At 43.4% G+C, this 26,341-nt stretch overlaps 1 protein-coding gene across 2 annotated transcripts; it reads right to left on the bottom strand.

Moving 5' to 3' along the window:
- Positions 1–265: 265 nt before the first annotated feature.
- Positions 266–26,341, bottom strand: LOC147905006 (protein phosphatase inhibitor 2-like). 2 transcript variants are annotated; one of them, XM_087396397.1, is made up of 6 exons: positions 26,172–26,341; positions 25,936–26,031; positions 25,743–25,824; positions 14,527–14,639; positions 14,263–14,442; positions 266–603 (listed from the first exon to the last, which is right to left on the bottom strand). In XM_087396397.1, the coding sequence occupies exons 3-6, from the start codon at positions 25,769–25,771 to the stop codon at positions 353–355; spliced, it is 573 nt and encodes a 190-aa protein (XP_087252523.1). In that variant the 5' UTR covers positions 25,772–25,824; positions 25,936–26,031; positions 26,172–26,341; the 3' UTR covers positions 266–352. The 2 variants fall into 2 exon arrangements, with proteins under 2 accessions (XP_087252523.1, XP_087252531.1); XM_087396405.1 differs by having other exon boundaries at positions 25,989–26,031.

Raw genomic sequence — 26,341 nt, 5'->3', positions numbered from 1 at the left:
TTCAGAAATCATATTAACATCCAGCTTCACATTGGTCCAAATAGTTGGGTTACAGATATTCTACCTTGAAAAGAAGCACTATGACCTAGCATGCTATACATACAAAGTAGAACATTCCAAGTTTGTTAGTTTACCATTTTATGAAAGCATTTTACCATCCACTTCATGAAGTTTGCAAACTTTAGTCATGCTTGACATAGATTTCCACTGATACTGTGAATAAGGATCTCAAGAAATTCCAGTGCAGGTGGAATAGTAGAACTGATCGAGGGTTAGTATCGTCTCCATAATATTCGAAAAGGAATCCATTAAAATTTCAGCCGTAAAGTCTTGTCATTGCACCTTATGGTAGTCAACTGCAACTTTGTTGCTTGCCATAATTCTTCTGGCAACTCCCTGATGAAGGCATATCTTGGAGTCCAATAGAATCAATACCACCAACTAACACCTCTTGGTATTGGCCCTCTTGCTTACAATTCCCATCTTCCTCAACTTCATTTATAATTGAACCTTGATCGCGCAATGATTGTATCTTTCGATACTCATCATAATGTGCTTTTCTTTGCTCAACGAAGCTCAAACGGTTGCCACTCTGCCCCAATCCTGACAACATGTTCAGATTCAACAGTAAAATTGGCAGGTATGACCCAAAGGGAGAGAGAGAAAGTCATTATGAAGAAAAAATTTAGCCAAGGAAACTGAGGGTTGGATTTCCCTATTCTACAAAGTTCACTTTGGAAGTAAATATGTCCAAGCCCTAAACCTTTGAAGCAAAAATGAATGAAAAGCTACCAATAAAATGTAAGATGTCACAGATGTTCGAGTGGGTGCTAGAATGCTAGTATTTTAGGCATCCTTATTTAAGATACTACAAATAGTAAAGAGACAGTGATAATCTAGGGAAAAAAAACAACCCATAATAACAAGGACCAGAGATCAGAGGTTTCTGCTGTGCATTGCGAAATGGGGTAAGTACAGGTGAAGCTGCCAAGCACAATTCAAGCGCTACTATGCACAGAGAAAAACCATGAGTTGCAGGTCTACGGCATAAAGGAAACATGGCTATATGAAATCTGTATAGGAATTGTGAATATCTGTCTTGCAACCTGTAATTTTGTTTCTGATCATAAGTAAACTGTATGAGGAAGAATGTTATCCCTCGCAAAACAATACCGGTTTAATTTTTTTTCCCTTGGAATTTTCAGATGTAAGAGCCACTATCTATCTAGTCCCATAGATTGTGAAGGGTCTCAAACAGACTTTAATACGATCATGTATAATGCCACATGCGTATAATAAAACAGACAACACGCTTACGGACCCATATGCATGCACACTCACACACATCACCATTCAAATCATGTAGACTTTCTAAACAGATGCCTGGAGTAACAGAGAACTCAAACATAATGTACTAGGTGTCACCATCATGTAAATATCCTAGTTGACCATTTATTTGATCATAATTAAAGAGTTTTCATATGTGTTAATTATGGTCAAAGAGTTGTTTTAATGGTCAGAGAATTGACTACAGTCAAAGATACTTGCCTCTGGTCAAGTAAACCTGACTTCGGTCGGGGAGACTTGGTTTATCACCAAGAGGGTTAGCTACGGGTAACCAGAGAACCACAGAGCTGACTACGGTCAAAGAGTGTTGACTTCGGTCAACGAGACTTGGTTTATTGCCAAGAGGTTTAACTACGGTTAACCAAGATGTGCCAACTTCGGTTGGAGAGACTTGACTATAATTAAGGCGCCTCAACCCTTGGTCAAAGCCTCTTAGTTATAATCAAGAGTGTTAACTCTGGTCAGAGAATGAATACAAATATATTTTTTTATATTTGTTATGTGTGCACATGTGTTTCAGTGGCGACGCCCACCGTGGCTAGAATTAGTCCACAGTGTGTTATTTGCATGCAAAGCGCTAACAATTAATGGGTGCCATGGTGGTGCGCTTTAATTAATTGTTGCAGGTACTAGGAAGAGTGATTTTCCTAAGCGCAATGGAGCCTACCAAGACTCTAGGAGGCGGTTCGCGTGACCAAGTGCTTTGAAGACTCCAGAGTTGCCCTTAGTGGCATGTAATTAGGAAAGTAAAGTAGAAATTGACAAGTGGCTTGTTGCCAAGAAGGGGAGCCTGAGAGCTCATGTAATTGAAATTCACGTTTGAATTTTCATGTACAGCTTCCACGCTGAACTCATGTATTCCTTCTTCTCTCAAGTAATAAAATCCTTCGGGGGGGTCCAGCCCGACTGTTGTCCTAGGCCCTAGTGTCTCTGTTGAGAGAGGGACAGAGGGAGAGAAATGATAATGTCTCTGCTGTCTTTTACGAGTAAGGTTGCATTGGTATCAGAGCGTAAGGTCTCATTTTCCTCCTAGGAAGTGACGATCCAAGATTGAAGAACGCAGGCTTTGGCGTAGAACCCCTGACGGAAAGTAAACCTTAAGGGAAGGTCGTCATCGACGGTCAGTTATGTAAAAAAAGAAGAACGGCGTCATGCTCTTCCGCGTATTTTTGTGAAGTGACAAACAGTGGGAGAATGGTGGGTATTTTGCGTTGCCTTCCAGAGATGCTGGCAGAGATTGTCGTTGAACTCTTATGAAGGCTTGAAACGTTGAGAACCCATGTAGGGTGTCATGGATTGCAGAGGTGTCTGACGGAGAACCCACGTAGGGAGTGGACTATTACTCTAATAATCAAGAGGATTGAGGACGGAGCGACGCCCAGCCAGGCAGCAAAGACTGTCGATGAAATCCCTTTCGCTTTCAAGGTCTTGTGAAAAAGGCACAAGCTGAGAACCTCCCGCGAAGGATGACGCTGGCCAGCCAAGCAGGGACGTAGACGCTGACGTCATCTGCTGACGTGGCACACATGTGGCAGAGGTCTTGATAGGTGCTGACGTGGCAGTGACACGTAGATGATGACGTGGCTACACATCCACACGGGCAGGATGATGTGGCAATATGGCGCATGCAGGTGGCTGACGTGGCCCTGACCTGGCCACCTGACACGTGGTAGTGACGCGCCATATGCTGATGTGGCAAAAAGACACGTGGCATTTAGCTAGAGCTTGCTGATATGGCAGACAATTGCAGGCCTGAGTGGATGCTGATGTGGCACACATGTGACCTGGTGCTGGCCTGACAGCTAACCCTGGTACAGTTAATCTTGGTTGGTTGACCCGTGGTTAGCGAAACCCTGGTCAAGTTAACTACAGCTAGTTAACTCTGGTTAGTTGAACCAGTATCAGTTCAACCTTGGCACAGTTAATCTGGCCTAACCAGACCAGTCTGGTTGGTGTAACTAGACTATGACCAGTCCAGTTAGTCTAGTTGCAGACTAACCAAACCAGAACCAGTCAGTTTGGTTAGTGTAACTAGCCGGTTACCCATCTAGTTACTGTTCAAACAAAAAAAAAAAGACAGTTGCAGAGACTGTTTCTGCCAGCAGTCTTCACCTATCTGAGAGAGTATTTACCGTCAGAAAAGCAGCAGAAACACAGTAAAATCATGAATGTTTTTACAACAGTCAGAAAAGGGGCAATATAGTTGTTGATGCCTTGGCAATTTTGTGAGTTTATGCTTTGAACTGGCAGCCCATTACTGGCACAAGTTGTGAATGCAAGACACCTCTTGTTGAGGTACTTTCTTTCTGAAAAGCAAAGGCAACGTGCATCAGTTGCATACACAGTGTGTGTGAGAAACTTGCAGATCTCAGACAAGTTGTAAGAAAATGGCTCAATCACCTATCCAGTGGGATTCACAAGATAGGGATGCACATCTAAGACAGAGAAGTGTGAAGCAAAATCAGCAAGAATTTGAGTAGATGGTACACACTCGTATATAGGAGATGGAAAATCTCAGAAGGGATCCAAGAGCTCAGCATTTGTTTCAAGCAGAAACTATGCCTAACACAGCGTATGATGTGCCAATGCCAAAGGCACACTCTTGTGTACAGCCAGAGAAAGAGAGATCTCATAGGGGACGGTTTCATAGCGAGGCATCATCACCAATCTCCAAGTTCTTCGCCATCTACCTCGAGCTCGACTTCTGTATCTTCTTCTTTATCAGATAAACCATCCAGGAAAAGAAGAAAACACAAGAAGTCTAGGAAGAGTAAGTCTTCCAGAGAGACCAAAGAATTCAAAGAGGGAGGCAAATCTGTCAAGTTTATGACCTATAATGGACAATATGGTCATACATCAAGCAGTTTGATGCTGCATTTGGTACATAAAAGTTTTCAAAATCCTCCAAATTAAGAATGGTCAGTTTACACTTGACAGCGACAGCTAGTGCATGGTGGAATGCACAGACCACAGATGGGTCAGCCCCAAAGAGGTGGAAGGACTTCAAGAAAGCCTTCTACCAACAGTTTATGCCTAAACAGTTTAGAGATCATGTTCTTCAAGATTGGGACAGTTTGCATATGGATGCAGGAGATACAGTGGATGTGTACAACCAAAAGTTTTGGGATGCTTATTTGCAGGTTGCACCTTTCAAAAAGATCTCCAAAGGAACCCAAATGAGAAAGTATAGAGCAAGTCTCAGTCCAAGAATCTAGGCAGTAGTGAATGCTTTGGGAGCAAAGAACATTCAAGACCTTATGCATTCAGCTTCAGTAGCTAGTCTTGTGCCGTTACAAGATCCATCTACAGTACTATCCTTGCATGCAGGACGTGCTGAAAGAAAGAAAATTGATTTTTCAAAATCAGAAAAGAAAGAGTACCCCAAGGTTGAAAAGAAAGGGTTTCAGCCTCAGAAGCCGAGGAATACTCAGTTTTCAAAGACTTATAAAGGCAAATCCCCATTCGCTCCTGAACAGATAGCCGAGTTTCGCAGGGATAGGAAATGCTTTAAGTGTGGCAAAGAGGGGCATGTGGCTGCCCGGTGCCCAGAAAAGCCTTCAACTTCGAACGGAAAAGAGGCAGAGAAGCCACGGGGACTGCAAAAGCCAATGGCAGGAGGAATTCCCGACATATTGGGTCATGTTTCAAACCCAGAAGAACGAGAATTGCTGCTATCATGGGGCAAAATCAGAGACCAGCAAGCGCTAATTTTATTTGATCCAGGGGCTACTGATAATTTCATATCAGAGGACCTAGCCCTGAGGCTCGGAATAAAGACGGAGGAGTTGGGCAGGGCTTTGGATGCCGATAAGATGTTTTGTGAAAACCCTGTGCCAGTCACTCCCTTGATAGGGAAGCTCCGTCTTCATGTACAGAATTATGTGGATCAGAAAGACTTCTTCATTTCTCCACTAAAACATCATGATGTAGTCTTGGGTATGCCTTGGTTTCATCGCAAGGCAATGAAGTTGACTCTTCCTGAAAGAGTGCTAGAGTTTGTACATAGGGGCAAAGTATATCGTGTGGTTGCTAGGAATAGAGGGGAAACTATTCCCATTGTATCAAATAGTTCTGTTGGAAAAGAAATAAAGTCTGCAGTTTCAGCTTACATGATTTTTGTAAAAGAGAGAGATGTGGAAATACATGCTGAAACAAGTGAGGCAGATCATAATAAATTTCAGTTTATTGGAAATTTTAAAGATTGCTTTTCTGACGCTTTGCCAGGGGAGCTACCCCCTGAGAGACCTAAGGATCATGGCATAGAACTCATTCCTGGAAGCGAGCCACCCAATAGGCCCCCATACAGAGTTAGTGCAACTCAGCGAGAAGAGATTATGACTCAGGTGCAGGATTTGTTGTCCAAGGGGTTGATTCAGCCCAGTTCTTCTCCTTTCTGTTTCCCTGTATTGCTAGTACAGAAGAAAGATGGCTCATTCCGTATGTGCGTCGATTACCGCGCACTGAACAAAATGACCATCAAGAACAGATTCCCTATTCCGCGCATTGATGATGTGCTGGATCAGTTAAATGGAGCTTCACTTTTCAGCTGGATAGACTTAAAGAGTGGCTATCACCAAGTGAGGATACAGCCTCAAGATGTGCACAAGACAGCGTTCCGCACTACTTTTGGGTTGTATGAATATCTGGTGATGCCTTTTGGATTAACAAATGACCCAGCTACCTTCAATAGGATGATGGATCGTATCTTCCGACCCTACAGACAGTTCACTGGTACCTTCTTCGATGACATAATTGTCTTTTCTAAGTCCGAAGAAGAGCACAAGGAACATCTTGCTATAGTGTTTCAAAAGCTGAGAAATCATCCGCTCTATGCAAACAACAAGAAAAGTGAATTCTTCCTGGAAGAAATCCATTATCTGGGGCATATAATATCCAAGAATGGGATACAGATGGATCCACCAAAGATCCGTGCCATTCAGGAATGGCCAGAGCTGAAAACTGTGCATGAAGTTCGAAGTTTCCTGGGCCTGTGTTCTTACTACAGAAGGTTTATCAGGCATTTTGCGGGTATAGCCGCTCCACTCCACGATCTTACTAAGAAAAATGCAGCTTTCAAATGGGGAATTCCTCAACAGACAGCCTTCACCACACTCAAGGAGAGGCTGACTACAGAGCCAATCTTAATCGTTCCAGATTTGTATCAACCATTTGATGTGGATTGTGATGCTTGTGGGGAATGTGTTGGGGCTGCATTGCATCAGAATGGTCATGTAGTGGCCTCTAAGAGCAAGAGACTCCAGGATGCAGAGAGATATCTGGGAATCTATGAGAAAGAGTTATTGGCTGTAATCCATGCCATCCATACATGGAAGCATTATCTTTTGGGTGCAGATTTTACTGTTAAAATAGATCACCAAAGTCTGAGATACTTTCTAACTCAGACAAAACTTTCCGAGAAGCATATGAAATGGGCAAATATGCTGTCAATGTATCATTTTCAGATTGTCCATACCCCAGGAATTCGGAACAGAGTGGCAGATGCCTTGTCCCGAAGACCCCAGGTCACTAATGTGACTATTGCTTATCATCGGGACCTGGAAGGCATGAGGGAGCAATATGCTAATGATGCAGATTTTGGTGAGATTTTACAGCAAATGCAAGAGGGGCAATCCACCAATCACTATTCCCTGAAAGATGGGTATCTAATGAAAGATGATTGCCTATGCATCACCCAGGAGATGAGGAAAAAGATTTTGGAGGAATGCCATGCACCTCCCTATGCTAGACATAGAGGAATTACGGCAACAACTCTAGCACTAGAGAGGTATTTCTTTTGGCCAGGAATGCGGAAAGATATACATCAGTTTATTATTGAATGCCTTACGTGTCAGAAAGTGAAGTATGATAGACGAAAGGCACCTGGCCTACTTATGCCTCCTCCCGTGCCTCAAGCACCATGGGAAAGTATTGCAATGGACTTCGTTTTTTATTTGCCAAGATCAAAGTCAAGGAATGATGGGATTTGGACTATCATTGATAGATTCAGCAAGCAAGCTCATTTCATTCCGGTTCGCAAAACCATAAAGGCAGATCATATGGCTAAGCTTTTCATGGCACAGATCTTTAAGCACCATGGTATGCCTAAGTCCATTGTCAGTGATCAAGATCCCAGAATGACCAGTCTATTCTGGAGAGCTTTATTTGATAATAGGGGGACGAATTTGAATTTTTCTTCTTATTTCCATCCTCAGACAGATGGTCAAAGTGAAGTAGCAAATTCCACAGCATTGGATATGCTGAAATGCTACGTGGGTGACCAAGGTTCAAACTGGGAAAAGTACCTACCATTGGTAGAGTTTGCTTACAATAATACAGTACACTGCTCTACACGGAAAGCCCCCTTTGAGGTCATCTATGGAAAGGTGATTTTGCTACCTATCCTGAGGACCAAGGACGAAATATTTGCAGCTGATCAGTTTGTGAGAGACCTCCAGACAGCTTACAGCCAAGTCTGAACAGCAATCGAAAGGTCTCAAGAGAAACATCAAAGAGCTGCAGATAAGCATAGGAGACAGTTAGATCTCAAGGAAGGGGATTGGGTACTTTAAAAGTTCGAGAAAGCTAGGCTCCGTAACTTTAAAGGCAAACAGAAAGTGTATGCAAAGTTATCTCCCAGGTACTATGGCCCTTTCAAGGTTACAGAAAGAATAAATGAGGTTGCATACAGACTAACATTGCCAGAGCATTGGAGGATTCACAATGCATTCCATGTGAGTCTTCTAAAGAAATTCCAGGGGCCAAAGCCTATAGAGCCCGTATCAGAAGATCCACCAGAAGTGGATGAGCTGGAGGAGGTCCTTCAGCCAAAACAGATTGTGTACCATACTGTACCCAAAGGCCCTCAGGGCAAGGAGTTTTACAGGTATCTTGTAAAATTTAAGAATTATACGGCATTAGATGCCAAGTGGATGGATAAAGACATGTTGTCCGATCATCCACAGCTTTTGGATGTTTACAAGGAAGCTTTTCAATTGAGGTCAACTGAATAGAAGCCGAGGGGATGTCACCATCATGTAAATATCCTAGTTGACCATTTATTTGATCATAATTAAAGAGTTTTCATATGTGTTAATTATGGTCAAAGAACAATGACTACATTGTGTGTGGATGCCTCTTTAACATCTCTGTCTGAATAAGGTAGCTCTACCTCTCATTCTCAAAACCAATGTTTTATATCTTCCATCCACCCTAATTTTATGACTTTGCTTTTAACTGTCCATGCTTTTTGGAGCTGCCTTCCCAATCCCAATGAGGAGCATGTTCGCTGGCATTTTCCGCCTCTTTCCAAGTGCCTTCTCAGAGGCTACTGCCACACACCTCAATCCAATCAAACAGAACGGGCATAGCAAGTGTATAGTTTTTGCGCTTATCTGCATGCGTTATCAAAGGCATATTACCGACACTAGCTCTTTACTCTAGGTATGTAAAAGTGCCAATGATGTCAAGTATCCTCAAATTTAACATTTTTTGTGCAAGTTTGCCATAAATCAAACCCCTCACGATTTACCAACTTTCGTAACCCTTGATTGACATCCTCTACAAAGATGAGCTGGTATTACAACATTATCACTGAGTTAAGGCATTTGTTCACATCCTTCCCTCTCACACATCTGTTCGAGACTGATCTCCCCCATATCCTCCTACCTTTGTATGCCTTTCCAAATTGCATCCCAGTCAATAGAAATCTAGTTCGTCTTCTTCATCGCCAACACCTCATAATTATGTCTCTTCCTCCCTGTAAGAATTTATATCTTTTGTCTTGTCAAGAGGATCCCAAGTCTTTGAAGAATTAGCTATTGAAGAGGTAAACTATGAGAAACGAGGGAGGGGGAGCTGAAAAATTTGCAAGAAAGCAAGGGGGGAAGGAGATTATATAAAAATTTGCAAGGGAGGGAGGAATGGGATAGAGGAGAAACTGTGAGTTTGAGAGATGGAACTTTGAACTATTAAGTGGAGGTAGGCAGGTAGAGTGTAGAGAACTTGAGGCTGACTGAAGTGAACAATGGAGTGGACTTTATAGAGGGTTTAGGAGGCTGAAAGGAGTGGAGAGTGGAATCAAGTGGCTTGGAGAGCTTAGGGAGTGTGAGAGAGGAGACATAAACTGAACCTGTGCCCGTGTCCATGCAGGGAACCCCATAACTACTAGGAATGGCATTCTCCCACGTTTGAAATATTTTGGAAAGCCATTCCCCCATGTTCTAGGGTTTCATGCCCCCTCCACATGTTCCAGTAACTAGGGGTGTGTCCACTTACCCAGGTGTCCAGAGGTAGACTGTATGAGGCAGCTTTTTAATAGTTCAATTGTAATCTAAGACTCCCCTCTACCACTCCAATGATATGGCATCTCCTTGCATCCTCTTACTCCATGCATCAATACTTGTCACCGAACTGATTTGGGGGCCTTGTCTGACAATGTGAACTCCTTGAATTATGTAATATTGTATTCGAGAGGAGCAGAAAATACACAACACTGTGGCTTTTGTTCTTCAGCATATCAATAGCATTTTGCAGCATTAATGTTGCCCATGACCTTAACAAGTTCCATTGTCTATAACCATCCAAGTACTCCCACAAATCCTACCACGTTAATTAATAGGCTAGAAAATACCCCCCCCCCCCTCCAGCAACTAAAAAGGGTCTATTCCCCTCCATTTTTTTGGGTACCACCCTCAGCCATCCATAGTGATACTCTTTCCCATGTAAACCCCCCCATTTCTTTGATCTCTCTCTCATCCTGTCCACATAGACAATGGCATCTGGTCCCAAGTACCGTGCGCTAGAAATGAAGAGTGGCATCCCTCCATGGATATTTTATCCAAATAAAGATGTTGAGGACATTAGCTTGACTTCTTGCACTTAATTACACAAACTATTGTGGACAAACTAACTCCGCCTTGACATCTTCCTGTCAATTTTCTGAGTGTGTCCATGGTTGCATAGTTCACCGTTCCAAACAGGCTGAGCCGTATGGAACGTTCTGTATGCAAGGAATGGGTACGGTAAATGTACCTTATATAGATAGCTTTCCCCCTTTTTAGTTTTCTTTTTTTTCCCTTTTTTTCTTTTTTTGGGGTTGGAAGGGGGGGGGGGGGGGGGACTTTGTTCTGACTCTAAGGAAAGTTAGATGAGATGCAGTGATCATTTAAGTTTGACTCTTCATAGACATTAGGCTTCAAGAATGTTTCATTGTTTTGTGTGTTTCAGGCATGATGACATTAGTGACTAGTCTAGAATCTAGAATTGTTACTCTAAATTTCAGTATCTTACGGATGGAAGAGATAGAAGAAGAAAATGAGGAAATGAAGGGATTAAAAAGTTCATTAGAGATACGGAGAGATCGCCCACACGGATTCTTGACATTACATGTGTAACATTGTTACTTTGTTGCATGTTATTGAGGCATATGATATATCTCTTCACTTTGAATTTGAAGTTGCAATTTTGAATTCAGACTCCTGAGCAATTTAGTTATAAAGACTGAGATTTATGTATATGAAGACTAATACTATATAACATAGTATCTCGTAGCTTCTAGCTAGTAGCTTCTATGACATCTGTGTAAGCTTCCATTATGCATAAAGCATGCCGCATGCTTCATAATTATCATTTATGAGATGGGTTGAACGATCGCTTTTGCATTTGGGAGAAGCCATTGCATAATTCAAAAGAAAGAACAATCAGCATAGCAAGAGACTTCAATGCCCGAACAGAATCCAAGAAATCACTATTAACTGTGGAAGGCAAAGACCCACTTTGGATGGAAGAAATTGACATGGACAATGAAGAAGGAAAAGGGTGGAAGAGAACCTCAAAGGATGAAGGGAAAACTACACACATCGGCAAGCATTTGCTCACCCTTTGTGGGTGTTTCGGTCTACAGACATTTAATTGATGTTACAGTACACATCACTTCAATAACATGGGAAGGGGGGGGGTTACATGCAAGACTCCAATGGGGTCTAGTGTGGTTGATTACCTCATAATCATCCCACAAACATACGTGGAACAAATTGTAATTGAAGAGGAGACTCTAGAATCCAGCCACCGTGCAGTTCCCTCTGGGTAGAAGGCATAAAACAAAGTGCAGCAAACAAGGAAAGAATTACAACTCCCCATTTGACGATGGACTATAGAATCTCTCACATTTACAAGCAAGAACTGGAAATGGCCTTATCATCATCAGTGTCGCAAGACTTGTGTAGAGATGAGCAGATGTCTGATAGAAATTAAACTAAAGACAGCCCATAAAAAAGGTAAAAGTAGAACCAACGGAATGCCATGCAACGGTTCATAAAAATGCAAAAAACAGTGAAGGATGGAAATCAGCAGCAACAATGGCTAAACCAGCAAAAGAAAACAATTACAGAATAATGGTCAGAAGAAAAAAAAAAGGTTTATTAAGGGCAAAATTTTACAATTCAAGGAGCTAAAAGGACCCAAGCAAGTTCTTCAAGAAACTGCATGCAGACAAATCTCAGAAACGGAAAGTAAAGTGGGAAGACATGAACGTGTCTACTTATGAGTGTTAGCATTTCTTTGGTTTTATACCCTCCCCATTTCAGCATCTTTGCTAAGAGGTAGGTCACGGGCCTTTCCATTTGCTAATCTCACCAGCCCCTTCTCAATGTCGTCCTCCGTAAATGATACCATCTGAGGTCTGTAAGGGCATTTCCTGAGTCTTAGCAAATAAGGCATTATAGGAATGTTTTCCAAAAGAGTGGAAAATCAATAGATATTCCCAACTTTCAAAGGGCGGAACAAGAAGGATGCAAACAACTATAGAACCATTATGGTAAGCAGCCTGATGGCCAAGCTCTATGGAGCCATTTTAGAGAAAAATATCAGGAAAGGGCAGAAGAAACTGGATAAGGGCACCATCTCAAGCTCATTTCAGACCTCGAGCTCAATCTTGTTCTGATACAAGTTACAGCAGAAGAATACTGCTGTTTGGTAGACTTCAAGGAAGCAATTGACAGAATACCCCACAAGAAACTATGGGAAAGGATAGAGAAAGTGAAAGTACCTCAAGAATTGAGAGTACCACAAAGTGTTAGATGAAATTGGCAATGTGGCTAGTAGATGACTCAAATTTAAAAGAAAAGGGAATCATAAGCACTGATATAGGGGTCAAAAAGGGTTGCACAGTCTCACCAAGTTTCTTTGGTCTATTCGTCAAAGAATGGATGGGACCCCTAGTGGAGAGGGAGTTCCTTCACAAAAAGAAAAAACTAGACTACAAAGACACTTCGATGCACTGATTTAATTTTGTAAGCACTCAAGAATGGAGGTGAAAATCGCAAAGACAAAGATCATGATCATTGGGACATGGGACTTTTGAGGTGGAAGAATTGAAAGTGGTCTCATCATACAGTACTTGGGTCTAGGGCTTGAAGGCCCTATACAACTTCCAAAATAAATGCAGAAAGTCATACTTGTGGAACAGGGTGATGAGAAAGTTCTTGTACACAATGTTGGTACAAATGGCAGTTCTCTACGGATGCCAAGCTTGGGAACCTGGACTCTCTAGGGAATACTGGAAAGACTAGAGCCAATATAAAAAAGACTTCTCATAGGAGAGTTGGGACTGAAGATACAACCATTTACCCCACCATGCTGGTAAAGATATGGAGGTTACCTGTCGAGCAAAAAGCACTATCTCAGCACATTCATTACCTTACCACAGTGGCTAAGATGGATGAAAACAGACACACACACAGAGATATGGATGCAACAAAAGACAGTGGTGGCTGGTAGGAATGTGGTTGTAAAAGAGAAAAAAAGAAAGCAATCTCATGTGACATCCATGCAAAAGAGAATTATGCTGCTTGACACAAGCGTCAACCCTATGCTGAACTATGAAAGACAAGATTACCTTAAAGAAATATCTCTGTTTTCACGAGACACATGATATACAACATGAGGACCAGCTCATACGATCTAGAAGTGAAAAGGGGCAGGTAGAAAAGACCAAAGCTCCCATAAGAAGATAGAACCTGCAAGATATGCCCAGTAGGAGATGTAGAAAGTGAAGAACACACATTTCTCTATGTCGAATTATATGCACATCAAGTTGAAACACAGTATTGATGCCATACCATCCAACAACCTGTAAGGCCAACAAGCTAAACAGCTAGGATCATATTTAAAGGAGGTTTTGGGGAAGTGAAACGAATATTTGGATATGGCACACAGTCTAGCCAAACAAGTCCTAGTGACATAGATAGTTCTAGAACATTCCTTCAAAATGTTCAGATGTACATCTAACAGCTATTCTCAAAGCAATTGTTAGAGATGTTTGGTGATAGATTATCAGATCCATCCCATAGATCCTGTTGGGTCTCCAATGGACATTGATAGAAATCAAAGCATACCAGAGAGAGAGAAAAAGAGAGAGAGAGAGAGAGAGAGAAAGAGAGAGAGAGAGAGAGATGATATGCTATGATTTATATTAAAGACTTCATGGACTGTGCTTTAGCAATCTAAGAATTTCACCAGAATTTGGTACTGGAGTTGAACCATACCCCTGCCCTATCTAGCAGTGTGTTAGGTAGCTAGTTATTTGCTGGTAATGATGAGTGCAGTTTAGCAATGTCCATCCTTGGTACTACCAGGTCTGCAATGTTTAAGACTGGCTCCTAGCCATTTTATCCCAAAAAGATTGCATAGTTTTTATTCTTTAGTTCGCACATACAGTTCAGAAATTATGAAAGTTGATTTCATATTCCCTGATTTTGCAGCAATATTCCCTATTATACTCCTTTTGCTTTGATTCAATGCCATGTGTTGATATAGTCATAGAGTAGCAGTGCCTATGAAACAACAATAGGCAGATCCTTTTTGCGGCAGAACGGAAAAGGACTTATAATAATATAGACCAAATAAATCAATACATACCATAATAATCACAGTCCATTTCATCCGCTTCATCTTCAGAAGAAGTCCAGCCAATGCCTCTTGAGCTTTGTTGTCCACCACTTGTGGAGGCAACTTCAGTCAAAGCATTCCAGATAGCTTTTGCATGTGCAGCATTGTCCAAGGTAGCCATATCTGCATCTGGAGTAGGGGAGACTAATCCTGCAAACATATTCGAAACAAAATGAATGTTTGCAGGCACTCAAACAAGTCACTATGAAAGACAAACAAAAATTGCTACTATACCATTGTCACTCTCAAGTGCGTAGTAGGGAGTCTTTGGTTCCGTAATCTTCCTCTTTGGTGTTTTATTAACCTCCAGATAATTCAAATTTGCTTCATCCCACACAACACGCATACTGGGGAGTAAAGAGCCAAAAGTCAACATATAAAGCAAAATGAAGGCACATTAAATTTCAAGGCCCCATAAAACTTCTTGAATAGCAAGGTTCAGTTCTCCTCTACCAAGACACTCAAAATCCCTCGATCTGATTCTGTCATTGTCAATTTTTCATATACAAACTTATGAATCTGAAAGGGGGGATCTTCATTCTTGCATATCATTGTCAACTTTGGATACTACAAACTTCTGAATCTAAAAAGGGAGATTTTAATTCTTGCATCTCTCTGATGAACCATTAAATTAAATGAGAATTATACTAGAGGGATCTCAAATATGAAGTCATGGAGCGAAGTAAATGCAGTGGTAATAAGGACAGCATAAAGTTATTCCAACTTCAGTAGGAAAGAGGAAGAAGTTTGTGAACTCAATTAGGATAGCATATGGCTGTCCAGACCATTCCCATGCATTCAGAAGGATGCAGATGTGGCATACCACACCCAAGATGATGATGTGGCATTTCGGCCACAAGGAGGACACTCCTAGGTGCTGATGTGGTCCACGAGACATGCAGCAGCTCTATAGCCCTGTAGGTTGCTAACGTGTGTGAATCGTACTTTCTGCCCATGTGGCAGCCACCAGATTGCTGCCCACAGGCATCTGAGGGTGTATTGAAGGGTGGGTAGCAGTTGGTGAGCCAGAGGGTAAAGGTGGAAAGTGGGACAGGAGACATACTGGCAGAGGAAGGGAAAATGGGAGAGGGGCTGAGACAAACAGCCCGGCAGGAGAAGCGGGGTGGAAAGGATAAGAACTGACAAAAGAGAGGTTGTGGGCTGAGAGGGAGGCCTGGGAGAAGTGCAATATGAGATGAAGGGAGATGAGCAGGAAGGGAGATGACTAGGGGCTCAGGACAAAACTCGGATTTTTGGGTTTCAAATTGAGCAATCTCTTCTCACAAAATGTGTGATATACAAACAATGTGCTTTTGGAAGCAGTCCATGCTTCCTTCTTGGCATATCTAGGAACGAGCTCTCAATCACATTCATTGTCTCTCTTCCCTAAGAAGATCACAGATATGTTGGATGCAAGTTTCAAAAAGGAAGAGGAGGAGGCACTAGCAGAGGAGGTCCAGGTTCCCAGAGCTTCAAAGCTACCACAATCGACACCTCTACAATGAAAAGGTAGACTTCCCAAGGTACCTACAGACCTTGAAAGAGTCAGGAGCCGAAACCAGCCTCAACAGCGTAAAGGGTGGTAGGATCCACTTAAATACAGCATACACAGTAAATAGACAAGAAAATATGCACCACAGAACAAATCACGGGGGAGCTAGAGTGCTCCTACTCAGAAACAAGACACCGATTGGCCCCAAACGTTGGCGCCCCTTGCGGTATTTATTTAACACTCATTTGAAGCCAAGTGGCTGATTACAAAGGTCTCTGGGAAGCTGCACCACAGGCAAACCAATGCCCGTAGACTCCCCGTCCAGCGCACCCTGTAATTCCTTGCTCAACTTCAAATGGTGAACGGCATCCAATCACTAGACAATCCTGTATCCTCAGCCAACCAAAGCATGCAACAGAGACCCCAATAGCATCCACTGTCTGAACCACTCCTACAATCGCACAACCAAGTGCCCAACCAGCCAAACTCGGTTGAACAACTGCAAGACAGCCCTCAACAGCTGAACTTTGGTGCAATCAAACAACCAAACACTTCCCAGCGAGTTTCTTCAATCTATAGCCTCCCTAGCCCCACTGCCCAACAGCATAAATCAACCCTTCTTCGCGAGGAAAGAAACCCAAACGCAATAACTAGCCAGCAACCAATCAGGAAACGGCAAAAACAAGAAAAGACAAGCCTTTTTCAACCCGGAATCCACAGAAGAAAGGTCACCCTGGCTGGAAAACCCTAGATCCTGCGGAGATAAGTTGATTCCACCCTGGCACAGCCCAAAAGCAGCCTAGAATAGAACACCCACGCCTGGAAAGATACCAAAACCAGCCACAACACCCAGAAAGCTCTAGAAAATCACGTCTAAATCTCCTACAGAGCCTGAAAGCCTGAAAAAAACAAGTTGCAGTTCACCCGAAGCAGCTTGGTTAGGTCCAGAACTCCTGGAGCAGCCCTAGAACCAATTGCAGGTGCCTAGAACAGCCTGGAAGAGCCCAAAAGCAAATCGCAAACTGGAATAGACACCCTGGCAGAAATCACCACCTACAACAGACTCCTGGATCAATTGCAATTTGTTGGCATGCCGTGGATCACCTGGAACTGGCCCCAGGGTAAAAACGAATTTCCCTGGAAGGCTCTGGAACACCTGAAACTGGCGCCTGGGTAAAAACGAATTTCCCTGGCACACCCTGGATCTGGATCACTTGAAACTGGCCCTTGGGTAAAAACGAATTTCCCTGGTAGGCTTTGGAACGCCTGAAATTGGCCCCTGGGTAAAAATGAATTTCCCTAGCACACCCTGGATCACCTGAAACTGATGATCTAGCTCCTATGGAATTGATTTGGCTAACTGCATGCAAAAAAAGAAGGGTTCCCTCCCCCTTTTAAAGCCCTAGACTCCAAAAAGCAATGTTTTTTAATTGCACCACTCTTTTGGCCCCCCTGTTCACACTTTGGCCCTAGGAATTGATTGCCTAGTAACTGGGCGCACATTCACTATTTACAAGGGCCTACTAGGAATTGTAATTCCCCAAGTCCCGCCCCATGGCCGGACGCTCGCGTCCCAGAGGCTCAAGGCAGTCACGCGCAAATTACGGGAGTCGCAAATCAAAAGTCCCAAAATTTCACATCCTCGTGACATACCCCCATCTCGAAAGAAGGCAAACGTCCTCGATTGCCTGTAAAAGAAAACCAAGTGGAAACACTAAATGTTTGTTAGGCAAAAGACAAGCAAGCATTCCACGTACATGCATTCATGCATACATGCACTCACAAACAATATGCACCCCACGATGTCCGATCCACCTCACGTATGGCCATCCCTAAGGACCCACTGCCAGTGGTACATCATGAGCATAGCATATGTAAACACTTAATGCATGCACATAGATACTTAGACTGTACTTCCCATGGATAGTTCATGCATGCTTTACCCACCTATGGCCATCTCTTCAGACCCACACTAGTGGTACATCATGAACATCTGAAGTACCTGAGATATCAAATCCAAATCTGAGTGGACAGCCAACCATGCCGCCAACAGATCACCAACAATGCATATACGATTTGTAGACAGCTGCAGATAACAAATACGTATAGCATTGCAAACCAAGCGACTAGAACACCAATTGTAACTAGTACACCACATACATTGCGGCCAACGATGCACGACATAGACCACTTCCAAGAATTGTGCATCCGGAACCAAGGTCTAGGGAAATCCATTCTCTTTTTGTCGAAACCACATGACAAAAAAGAGCATTCCCATCTTGTTGAATCCTCATGACAAGAATAACATGCATATTTTACCGAAACCTCATGGCAAAAATAGCATTCTTATTTTTGTTGAAACCTCATGACAAAAATAGTAATCTCATTTTGTCGAAACCTCATGACAAAAGAGCATCCAAAAGTAGTAGAGAAAACACCATTCTCCAAACCATATACATCATCCAGAATCGGATGCCAAAAAGAGTGGCACACTCTGCCATACAAAATTCTTTTTACAAGTACCTGTATACAGCGCTATACAAAACCAGCCGTAAACAACCCGCTATGGAATCAGGAACTCTTGCCCTTCAGAACATTCCGTGGCTCATCCGTGTCACTAGCCGGCTCCTTCCTCTTACGGTTGGAACAATCTCTAGACCGATGTCCCTCTTTGCAAATAAAACATTTGCCAGCCTCATATAAAGCACGTCGTTCCTTTAAAGACAAACGATTACATTCATCCTTTTGACGATTAGCTTTTCTATCAAACTTATCCCCACGAGATCCATTCTTAGATTCCTGCTTCTGTCCACCTTTGAACCCAGAAGTCCTCCCCTGTATTAAAGCATATGCCGTGCTAGCATTCTCGATAAGCTGAGACATATTGGAGACTTGAGTCTTTGTGCAGTAGTCTCTCAACTCCTTAGGCAGCCCATAACAATATTTCTCAACCTGCTCAATGAAAGGAACAATCCGGTAGGACCTAACAAGCAACAAAGCCGCCCAAAACTTGCTGTTATACTCCTCCAAATTACGGCAATTATTGGAATTCAGCCCATGCCAAGCAATCATGATATCCACTTCAAAAGTCGTGGTAAGCCACGCAGTTGAAACACCTGCTTGAAACCTACCCGCGTGTTTGGTGCGGTGCTCTGCATAAGCATCGTGGTCCACCACTGAAGCGCATTCCCCTTAATAAAAATCGCAGCCCGGCGTACTTTGGATGATTCTGTCAAGTTTCCTCCTGTGTAGGCTGCATCGAACTGCTGTAAAAAGGTCAAGGCCTTAAGTTTGTCCTGCACCCCATTGAATGTCTCAAATTTCACGGCTGCACCTCCTCTTTAAAGTCCTTCAACTTCCCTTGAGGTGCCAAATTGTCATAAACAGGTGCCTGGGCAAACGGGACAGCAGCACTCACTCTATTCCCCACACTACCAGCATTAGGAAAAGCTGTATTATTCAGACCAGCACCCAAATTTTGCATATTTCCCAAAGCAAGGCTACCTATTGCTACATTAGGCATACTTGTTTGCATCCCTGGGGCTGCTCCAACATTTGCATACATCATGTTTTGTCCCATGGGCTGTAAACTAGGCTGAAACCCAACTTTTTGACTAGCATGCATACTTGAAAATTGGGCTTGTGGGCTGACCATAGCCTGAAACACTGAACCACCACCAAAATAACCTGGCTAAATTGGGTTTGCCAAAACTCCTCCTTGTCCGAAAACCATGGACTGAAAATTATCACCTTGAGTCAGCCCTGGAATTACATTAGACTACTGCTGACCATAGGGGATTTGAGAGGGCTGATCCTAAAAGCTGACATGTGGTCTCTTGTTAGCTTCAACGTCCCTATCCCCATCATCAGGCTTCCTTTTCTTTGGCTGCACATCTGAATTCATCATCTTCTGGAAGCGAGGATCCTGTGTGAACCGAGTGAAAGCACTCATGAAACTCTGCATCTATGCCTTGAATAGTTCCACATCTGTCCGATCATCCTGATGCTCTGCAACATGCCAGCTCTCCTCTCCTGCACCGTGGTCACCACCAAGAGACTGAGACATCTCCTCCTCCTTAGTAAGGCTCACAGATCATCACTGAATAGTATGCCGTCTTCTTCACCTAGTCTGCTAGACTTGCACCAAGCCAACCACAGGCTCCCCTCTTGAAGAAGTTAGGTGAATCCCGGCAATGGAACCACTGAAACCAGCCTCAACAACGTAAAGGGTGGTAGGATCCACTTAAATACAGCATACACAGTAAATGGACAAGTAAATATGCACCACAGAACAAATCACAGGGGAGCTAGAGTGCTCCTACTCAGAAACAAGACACCGATTCGCCCCAAACGTTGGCACCCCTTGCGGTATTTATTTAACATTCATTTGAAGCCAAGCGGCTGATTACAAAGGTCTCTGGGAAGCTACACCACAGGCAAACCAACGCCTGCAGACTCCCCGTCCAGCCCACCCTGTAATTCCCTGCTCAACTTCAAATGGTGAACGGCATCCAATCACTAGACAATCCTGTATCCTCAGCCAACCAAAGCATGCAACAGAGACCCCAATAGCATCCACTGTCTGAACCACTCCTGCAATCGCACAACCAAGTGCCCAACCAGCCAAACTCGGAAAAACAACTGCAAGACTGGTGCAATCAAACAACCAAACACTTCCCAGCGAGTTTCTTCAATCTATAGCCTCCATGGCCACTGCCCAACAGCATAAATCAACCCTTCTTCGTAAGGAATGAAACCCAAACGCAATAACTAGCCAGCAACCAATCAGGAAACGGCAAAAACAGGCAAAGACAAGCCTTCTTCTACCCGGAATCCACAAAAAAAAGGTCACCTTGGCTGGAAAACCCTAGATCATGCAGAGATAAGCTGATTCCGCCCTGGCACAACCCAGAAGCAGCCTACAATAGAACACCCACGCTTGGAAAGATACCAAAACCAGCAACAACACCCAGAAAGCTCCAGAAAATCACGTCTAAATCTCCGACAGAGCTTGAAAGCCTGAAAAAAACAAGTTGCAATTCACCCGGAGTAGCTTGGTTAGGTCCAGAACTCTTGGAACAGCCCTAGAACCAATCGTAGGCACCTGGAACAGCCTGGAAGAGCCCAAAAGCAAATCGCAAACTGGAATAGACACCCTGGCAGAAATCGCCACCTACAACAAACTCCTGGATCAATTGCGATTTGCTTTGGTTGGCCTTGGATCACCTAGAAGTGGCCCCTGGGTAAAAACGAATTTCCCTAGCAGGCTTTGGAACACCTGAAACTGGCCCCTAGGTAAAAACGAATTTCCCTCGCAAGCCCTGGATCACTTGAAACTGGCCCCTAGGTAAAGACGAATTTCCCTGGCAGTCTCTGGAACACTTGAAATTGGCCCCTGGGTAAAAACGAATTTCCGTAGCACGCCCTGGATGACCTGGCTCCTCTGGAACTGATTTGGTCAACTGCATCCAAAAGAAGGGCTCCCTCCCCCTTTTAAAGCCCTAGGCTCCAAAAAGCAGTGTTTTTTAATTGCACCACTCTTTTGGCCTCTAAAAGCAGTTTTTTAATTGCACCACTCTTTTGGCCCCCCCATTGCACACTTTGGCCCTAGGAATTAATTGCCTAGTAACTCGGCGCACATTCACTATTTACAAGGGCCCACTAGGAATTTTAATTCCCCAAGTCCCGCCCCATGGCCGGACCCTCACGTCCCAGAGGCTCAAGGCAGTCACGCGCAAATTACGGGAGCCGCAAATCAAAAGTCCCAAAATTTCACGTCCTCGCGACAGGTGCTTCTATTAGGGATCTACAGATGCTCTACAAGGCTAACGATCTAGCAAAACCGTGCATGGATGGTTATTGATGCTCAGAAATTTATCAGAATTGGATCAAAGCAATAGTCCAGAGTGTGGGAATCGAGAGAAGGTGTTGGAGGTCACTGCTCCACCTCTATTACCCTTCACCATAGCTTAGTTTCTCACCTCTAAGGGCACCAAAATGAGAAGAGGCCATGAGCATATTAGTTTAGACAAAGATGAGATGCATGTGCATCATTGTGCATCCATCCATCATCAAAACAAGAAAGGCTATGTTTTAGGACAGCATGTGGCCATCCAAATCATTGGCATACATTTAGGAGAACGCAGCTAACCCACCCAGTATGATGATGTGGCATTTCACACACATGGACACCACCCCGAGGTGTTGACATGGTCCACATGATATGGCAACTGTACGGATCTGTACCCTGTTGGCGTGGCAAGTTTTGCAGACTGCTAAAGTGACAACCAACCACGTGGACTATACGCCATCAATGTGGCAGAAAGATTTGCTTCAAATGCTGATGCGGCATGTCGGCAGGTTGATGTGGCAAACGATTGTTGATGTGGTGACGATCGGCTTGTCACATGGTAGTCGGCCACTTCGGGTGGCTAGTCAGCTACAGGGTCGGCTGGTTGGTTGGTTTAGAACATTTGTGCCCTGCCCATTCTGTGGTCTATAGAGGTGGAGGTTGTACTTCCACTCTCCATCCACATTAACTTCTCTTCCCTCTTCATCCCTTTAAGAGAGCAAGAGTATTCAGGCATAGTGCACACTAGTCCTTGATTCCTTCATCTCTGTCTCAGCAGCTGCGCAAGGAAGGCTATTGATATCCTTAGTGGAGAGTGGTTTCCAGAAATTGTAGTTGTGGTGGAGCTTCATTTTCAGTCTGATTAGGCTGTGTTTATAAAGATCGACATTCTCTCTTCAATCCCTCTCTCAGGTATGAACTATTCTTGGTTGAATTGCTTCTGCTGCTGTGCACTACATGCATGGTGAATTCTGTCATAAAGACATGGTCAGAGATGGTGCGCGGACATAAACCTCATAAGGTATCTAGGAGACCTTGGAGCAGCAAACCGGAAGGCCTACAATAAAGCCTTGATCCCAAGCAGGTTGGTGGATCGTGCAAAAGGCTTGAAACTACATGCATGAGAAATTCCACATGGAAAAGATGCAGATTGAGAGTGCATTCTGAGTGGGGAAGGATGTCATGTGGGGAAAACATCTCAAATTTAAGTTCAAGGATGCACAAAGAAATACTTGCAGGACATAATGGACAGGATCAGAGTCCATACACCTGCAGCCCTCATGGCGGTGCCCATCCCACATCCCCTCTGCCAACTATCAATAAAACTTTGTCGCCCCTTAGATCACATATATGGCAGCCACTTAGTGCCACTCATATTGCACATAGATAGCCAGACCACACTTGACACCAAAGCCCACTTCTCCACATCGCTGCACAGTACTCCTTCCCCTCCATGGTCGGATCAACAAGGAAACCGGCCGAGAAGTTTGTTTTGCAATATATGCAAGATGCTTAGGCAACACTGCCATATACGACTCAGCAAGGGAACCCTGAAATGGGGTAGACAGGCAGAGAGTACCGACTCTGGGTGACATAAGAAACGAGGTTTCTTGCCCAACAGCAGTAGCAATCTAAACATCCTCTACAGTAATACCAAGGAATCTGGATGAGCTTCTGGAGAAGATGTCACCATGCCACCCTATCCAGGCCGTTGCTCTTTGGAAGAGCTATGCTGACATCTTATACAAAGTCCAAGCCAAACTCTTGACTCATGGCTGGAAGATACTTGCACCCCAATCCTAGCCAAGCTGTTTCATGAATCTTTTTGTAAGGTTTCCCCATAGTTTAAACCTTCAACTCCATCATGGTAGGCATCTCATATGGCCGAGGTGTCTGGCTCAACGCTTGACATTAATATCAGTGAGAACGTTGAGTACATGTACAGGGTTAGGCGAGATTCACGAAGGATCTCTAGAGTTACACACGCCAAACGACTCCCCCATGGTTGCTAAATTCTTAGCTGTCCATAGGTTGATTCCACACAATTTTGAGCCTGTAAAACCTTGAAAGACTCCTGCTCTCCCGACAAAATCTTTTCCACGTTGTTGCCTGCCACAACTTCATAGTCACATCAATCCAAGCCATAAAGCACCGCCTGTGCTAAGCATTTCTGCGACATTGAATGCTGAATCTGGCATCAAGAGATAAACCATTAGCAACCACCAACCACATCCATTTTCTGCAAAGAAAATTCCACTCTCACTCAAGTACAAGATTCTGTCCTTGCTTCTACATGATGTTTTGAAGCATCGATATACTCTGGCCTTCACACCAGCTTTACATCAAAAGGGGCCAAACCTATTGCACCCATGCTTCTTGCCTTTTGCAGGGCTCTTGCTTGGATGCACTATAAATCAAGAATCTAACCACTATATGTTTCGTCTTCCAATCACATCCAGAAATCCTGATATACCAATATCTGAGCCTTCCCATAACAATGGGTTGATCAATACCTAAGTGACACTACAATTGTACAACTTAATTGTTGGACTCTACATGGTTTGCTGTATTAACTAAACCCAGACTAGACTTTCTGTGTAGCCGCATTCTGTATTTATACAATAAAGGCCCCTCTCTCTCTCTCTTACACACACACACGCACACACACACACGCACACACACGCACACGCACACACGTGTGCGTGCCACATTAGGCAGAGGTTTGACAAGATTCTCAATAAAGTTCTAAAATTTCAACTGGCAGGGCAATAATAAAGCCATGTGAATAAGATAACTAATCATTCTAATGAATGCTCTTTTCTCATTTTCCTATGTTGCTAATGGACTTATGAGTTATTAGCACTGCCTTCTAGGCAGTGGTATTGTGATCGATTGGCCCATTGGATGTGGGGAGTTAAAGAGTTACATGCTTATTGGATGCTTTTTTGTCTGTTCTTGTTTTGAAGATTTTTTTGTTATCTCCCTTCAAAACTGAAGGCAGTGCTAGCAGCACACCCATGCACCCTTCTTGTTTTGTGCATTTAATACGAACAAAACAGATGGAGCAGCTAAGTGCAAAAGTTGCAGTGGGTCTTATCGAAATAAAAGAAGAGTGCTTCTTTTAGTGCAGAAAATCAGACTCTCACTTTGAGGTAGCAAGTTTTATTTGTATTTTCACGTACATCAGATCCCTCTCAGGTTGAAATTAAACGGGGTCCTTCACCAGATAAAGTTGTGCACATCGTCATGGACAATGCGAAGGAGTGAGTAATTTCTTGTGTTTGTGATTTGCATCTCATAGACTGTGTTTGATCTCCATGGTCGCTAAACAATATCAATCCCTCTCTCTCCTTTTTGCAGACAGGATACAGACTAATTACAATTCAAGAGACCAGTCCTTGTATGTCTAGTCTATCTACTTCAGAGGGAGTCTTGATTCTTTGCAGAAATTGCCATGCCGAAGGTCGAAGTTGCTTTTGGACAATGACAAAGAAAATATAATTCCTGCTCTAGGAAAATCACCTCTCTATAAACAGCTAATGTTTCGGAGCGAAGAAAACTGTATTTCATTTTCAAGGCTCTTTGGAAACCTCCCAGAGTCCAGTGCTAAAAATAAAGGATCTCGGATCTTATTGGGAAAGGAACGGTTGTCCTGTTCTGGCCATTCCCCTGCTGTAGCGAGTACCATTACAACCAGCTAAGTAGCGGGAAGCAATCCGTCTCATGGTCAAACAGTCATTCTAATAGGAAAAGCGAAAAACGATGCGGCGTCGATAGGGTGTGTCTAGATTGTGCATCCGCTCTTTCCTTCCTGATATTTGACTAAACCGTTGACTTTGAACAATTGACATCGAAGATAGAAGTCCGCCTTGCAGTTATTAGAATAGTTTTAGGAAGCAAACTGATTCGATAGTACTCGCAAAGACTTTGTTAACGCTCTTACAAATTGTTTGCTCTTCCTCCAAACTTTAGAAATGATTGCAAACCTCTAAGCGGGCACGGATTGAAAGCTCATATCAGGTTACATCATACTTCCGGTGAGTATGATAGTCAACAAAAAACGCAAGAGGAGAAAATATATCAACGCAAGAGGAGAAAATACATCACCTAGACCTTTGCTGCCCGTTTCTTTTCATCTCATCCAAGCTAGACAGAAGCCAGCGAAATGGTGATGTCCGGATCGTTGATCCTGAGAGAATTGAGCCAGCATTGGAACGTGAAAGAGATTGCTGTGGAACCAAAAGAGAAACGGGACAATCGCGCTTCCACTTGTTCTAATAGCGCAACGATCAAACCAAACCTTAAGAGATGCAAAATGATTAACTCCGGAATCCTGGCTCCGGAATGATTGACCTTAAGAGATGCAAAATGATTGACTCCGGAATCGTGGCTCGATCTGCATGGATCAAACGGAAAACAGGTCGAAACAGTTCCGTCAAGAATTGCAGCAAATTCAACCAGTTTTTTCAACGCGTTGAAAACGAGACTAAATCACGCCACGAGTTTGGATTCGGAACGTGTAACAATTTCACGAACCTTGTCATCCGATGTGCTGTGATCCACGAATCATGTTAGCGCCTGATTCTATCAAAACAAGAAAAAATGCCAGATTCCTGTGATGAATTGCGATGATCCACGCTACAAAAAGCAGTCGAAAGGCAATCGCCACTCGATTCTTGCCACTACAAACAGTAACAACTAAAGCA

Source organism: Dipteris shenzhenensis, chromosome 2 (assembly GCF_047967505.1).
Source record: "Dipteris shenzhenensis isolate YYH24624 ecotype China chromosome 2, Dip_SZ_1.0, whole genome shotgun sequence".
Classification (NCBI taxonomy): Eukaryota; Viridiplantae; Streptophyta; class Polypodiopsida; order Gleicheniales; family Dipteridaceae; genus Dipteris; species Dipteris shenzhenensis.
The sequence above is the reverse complement of the archived record's forward strand: the minus strand, read 5'-3'. Positions and strand labels throughout refer to the sequence as shown.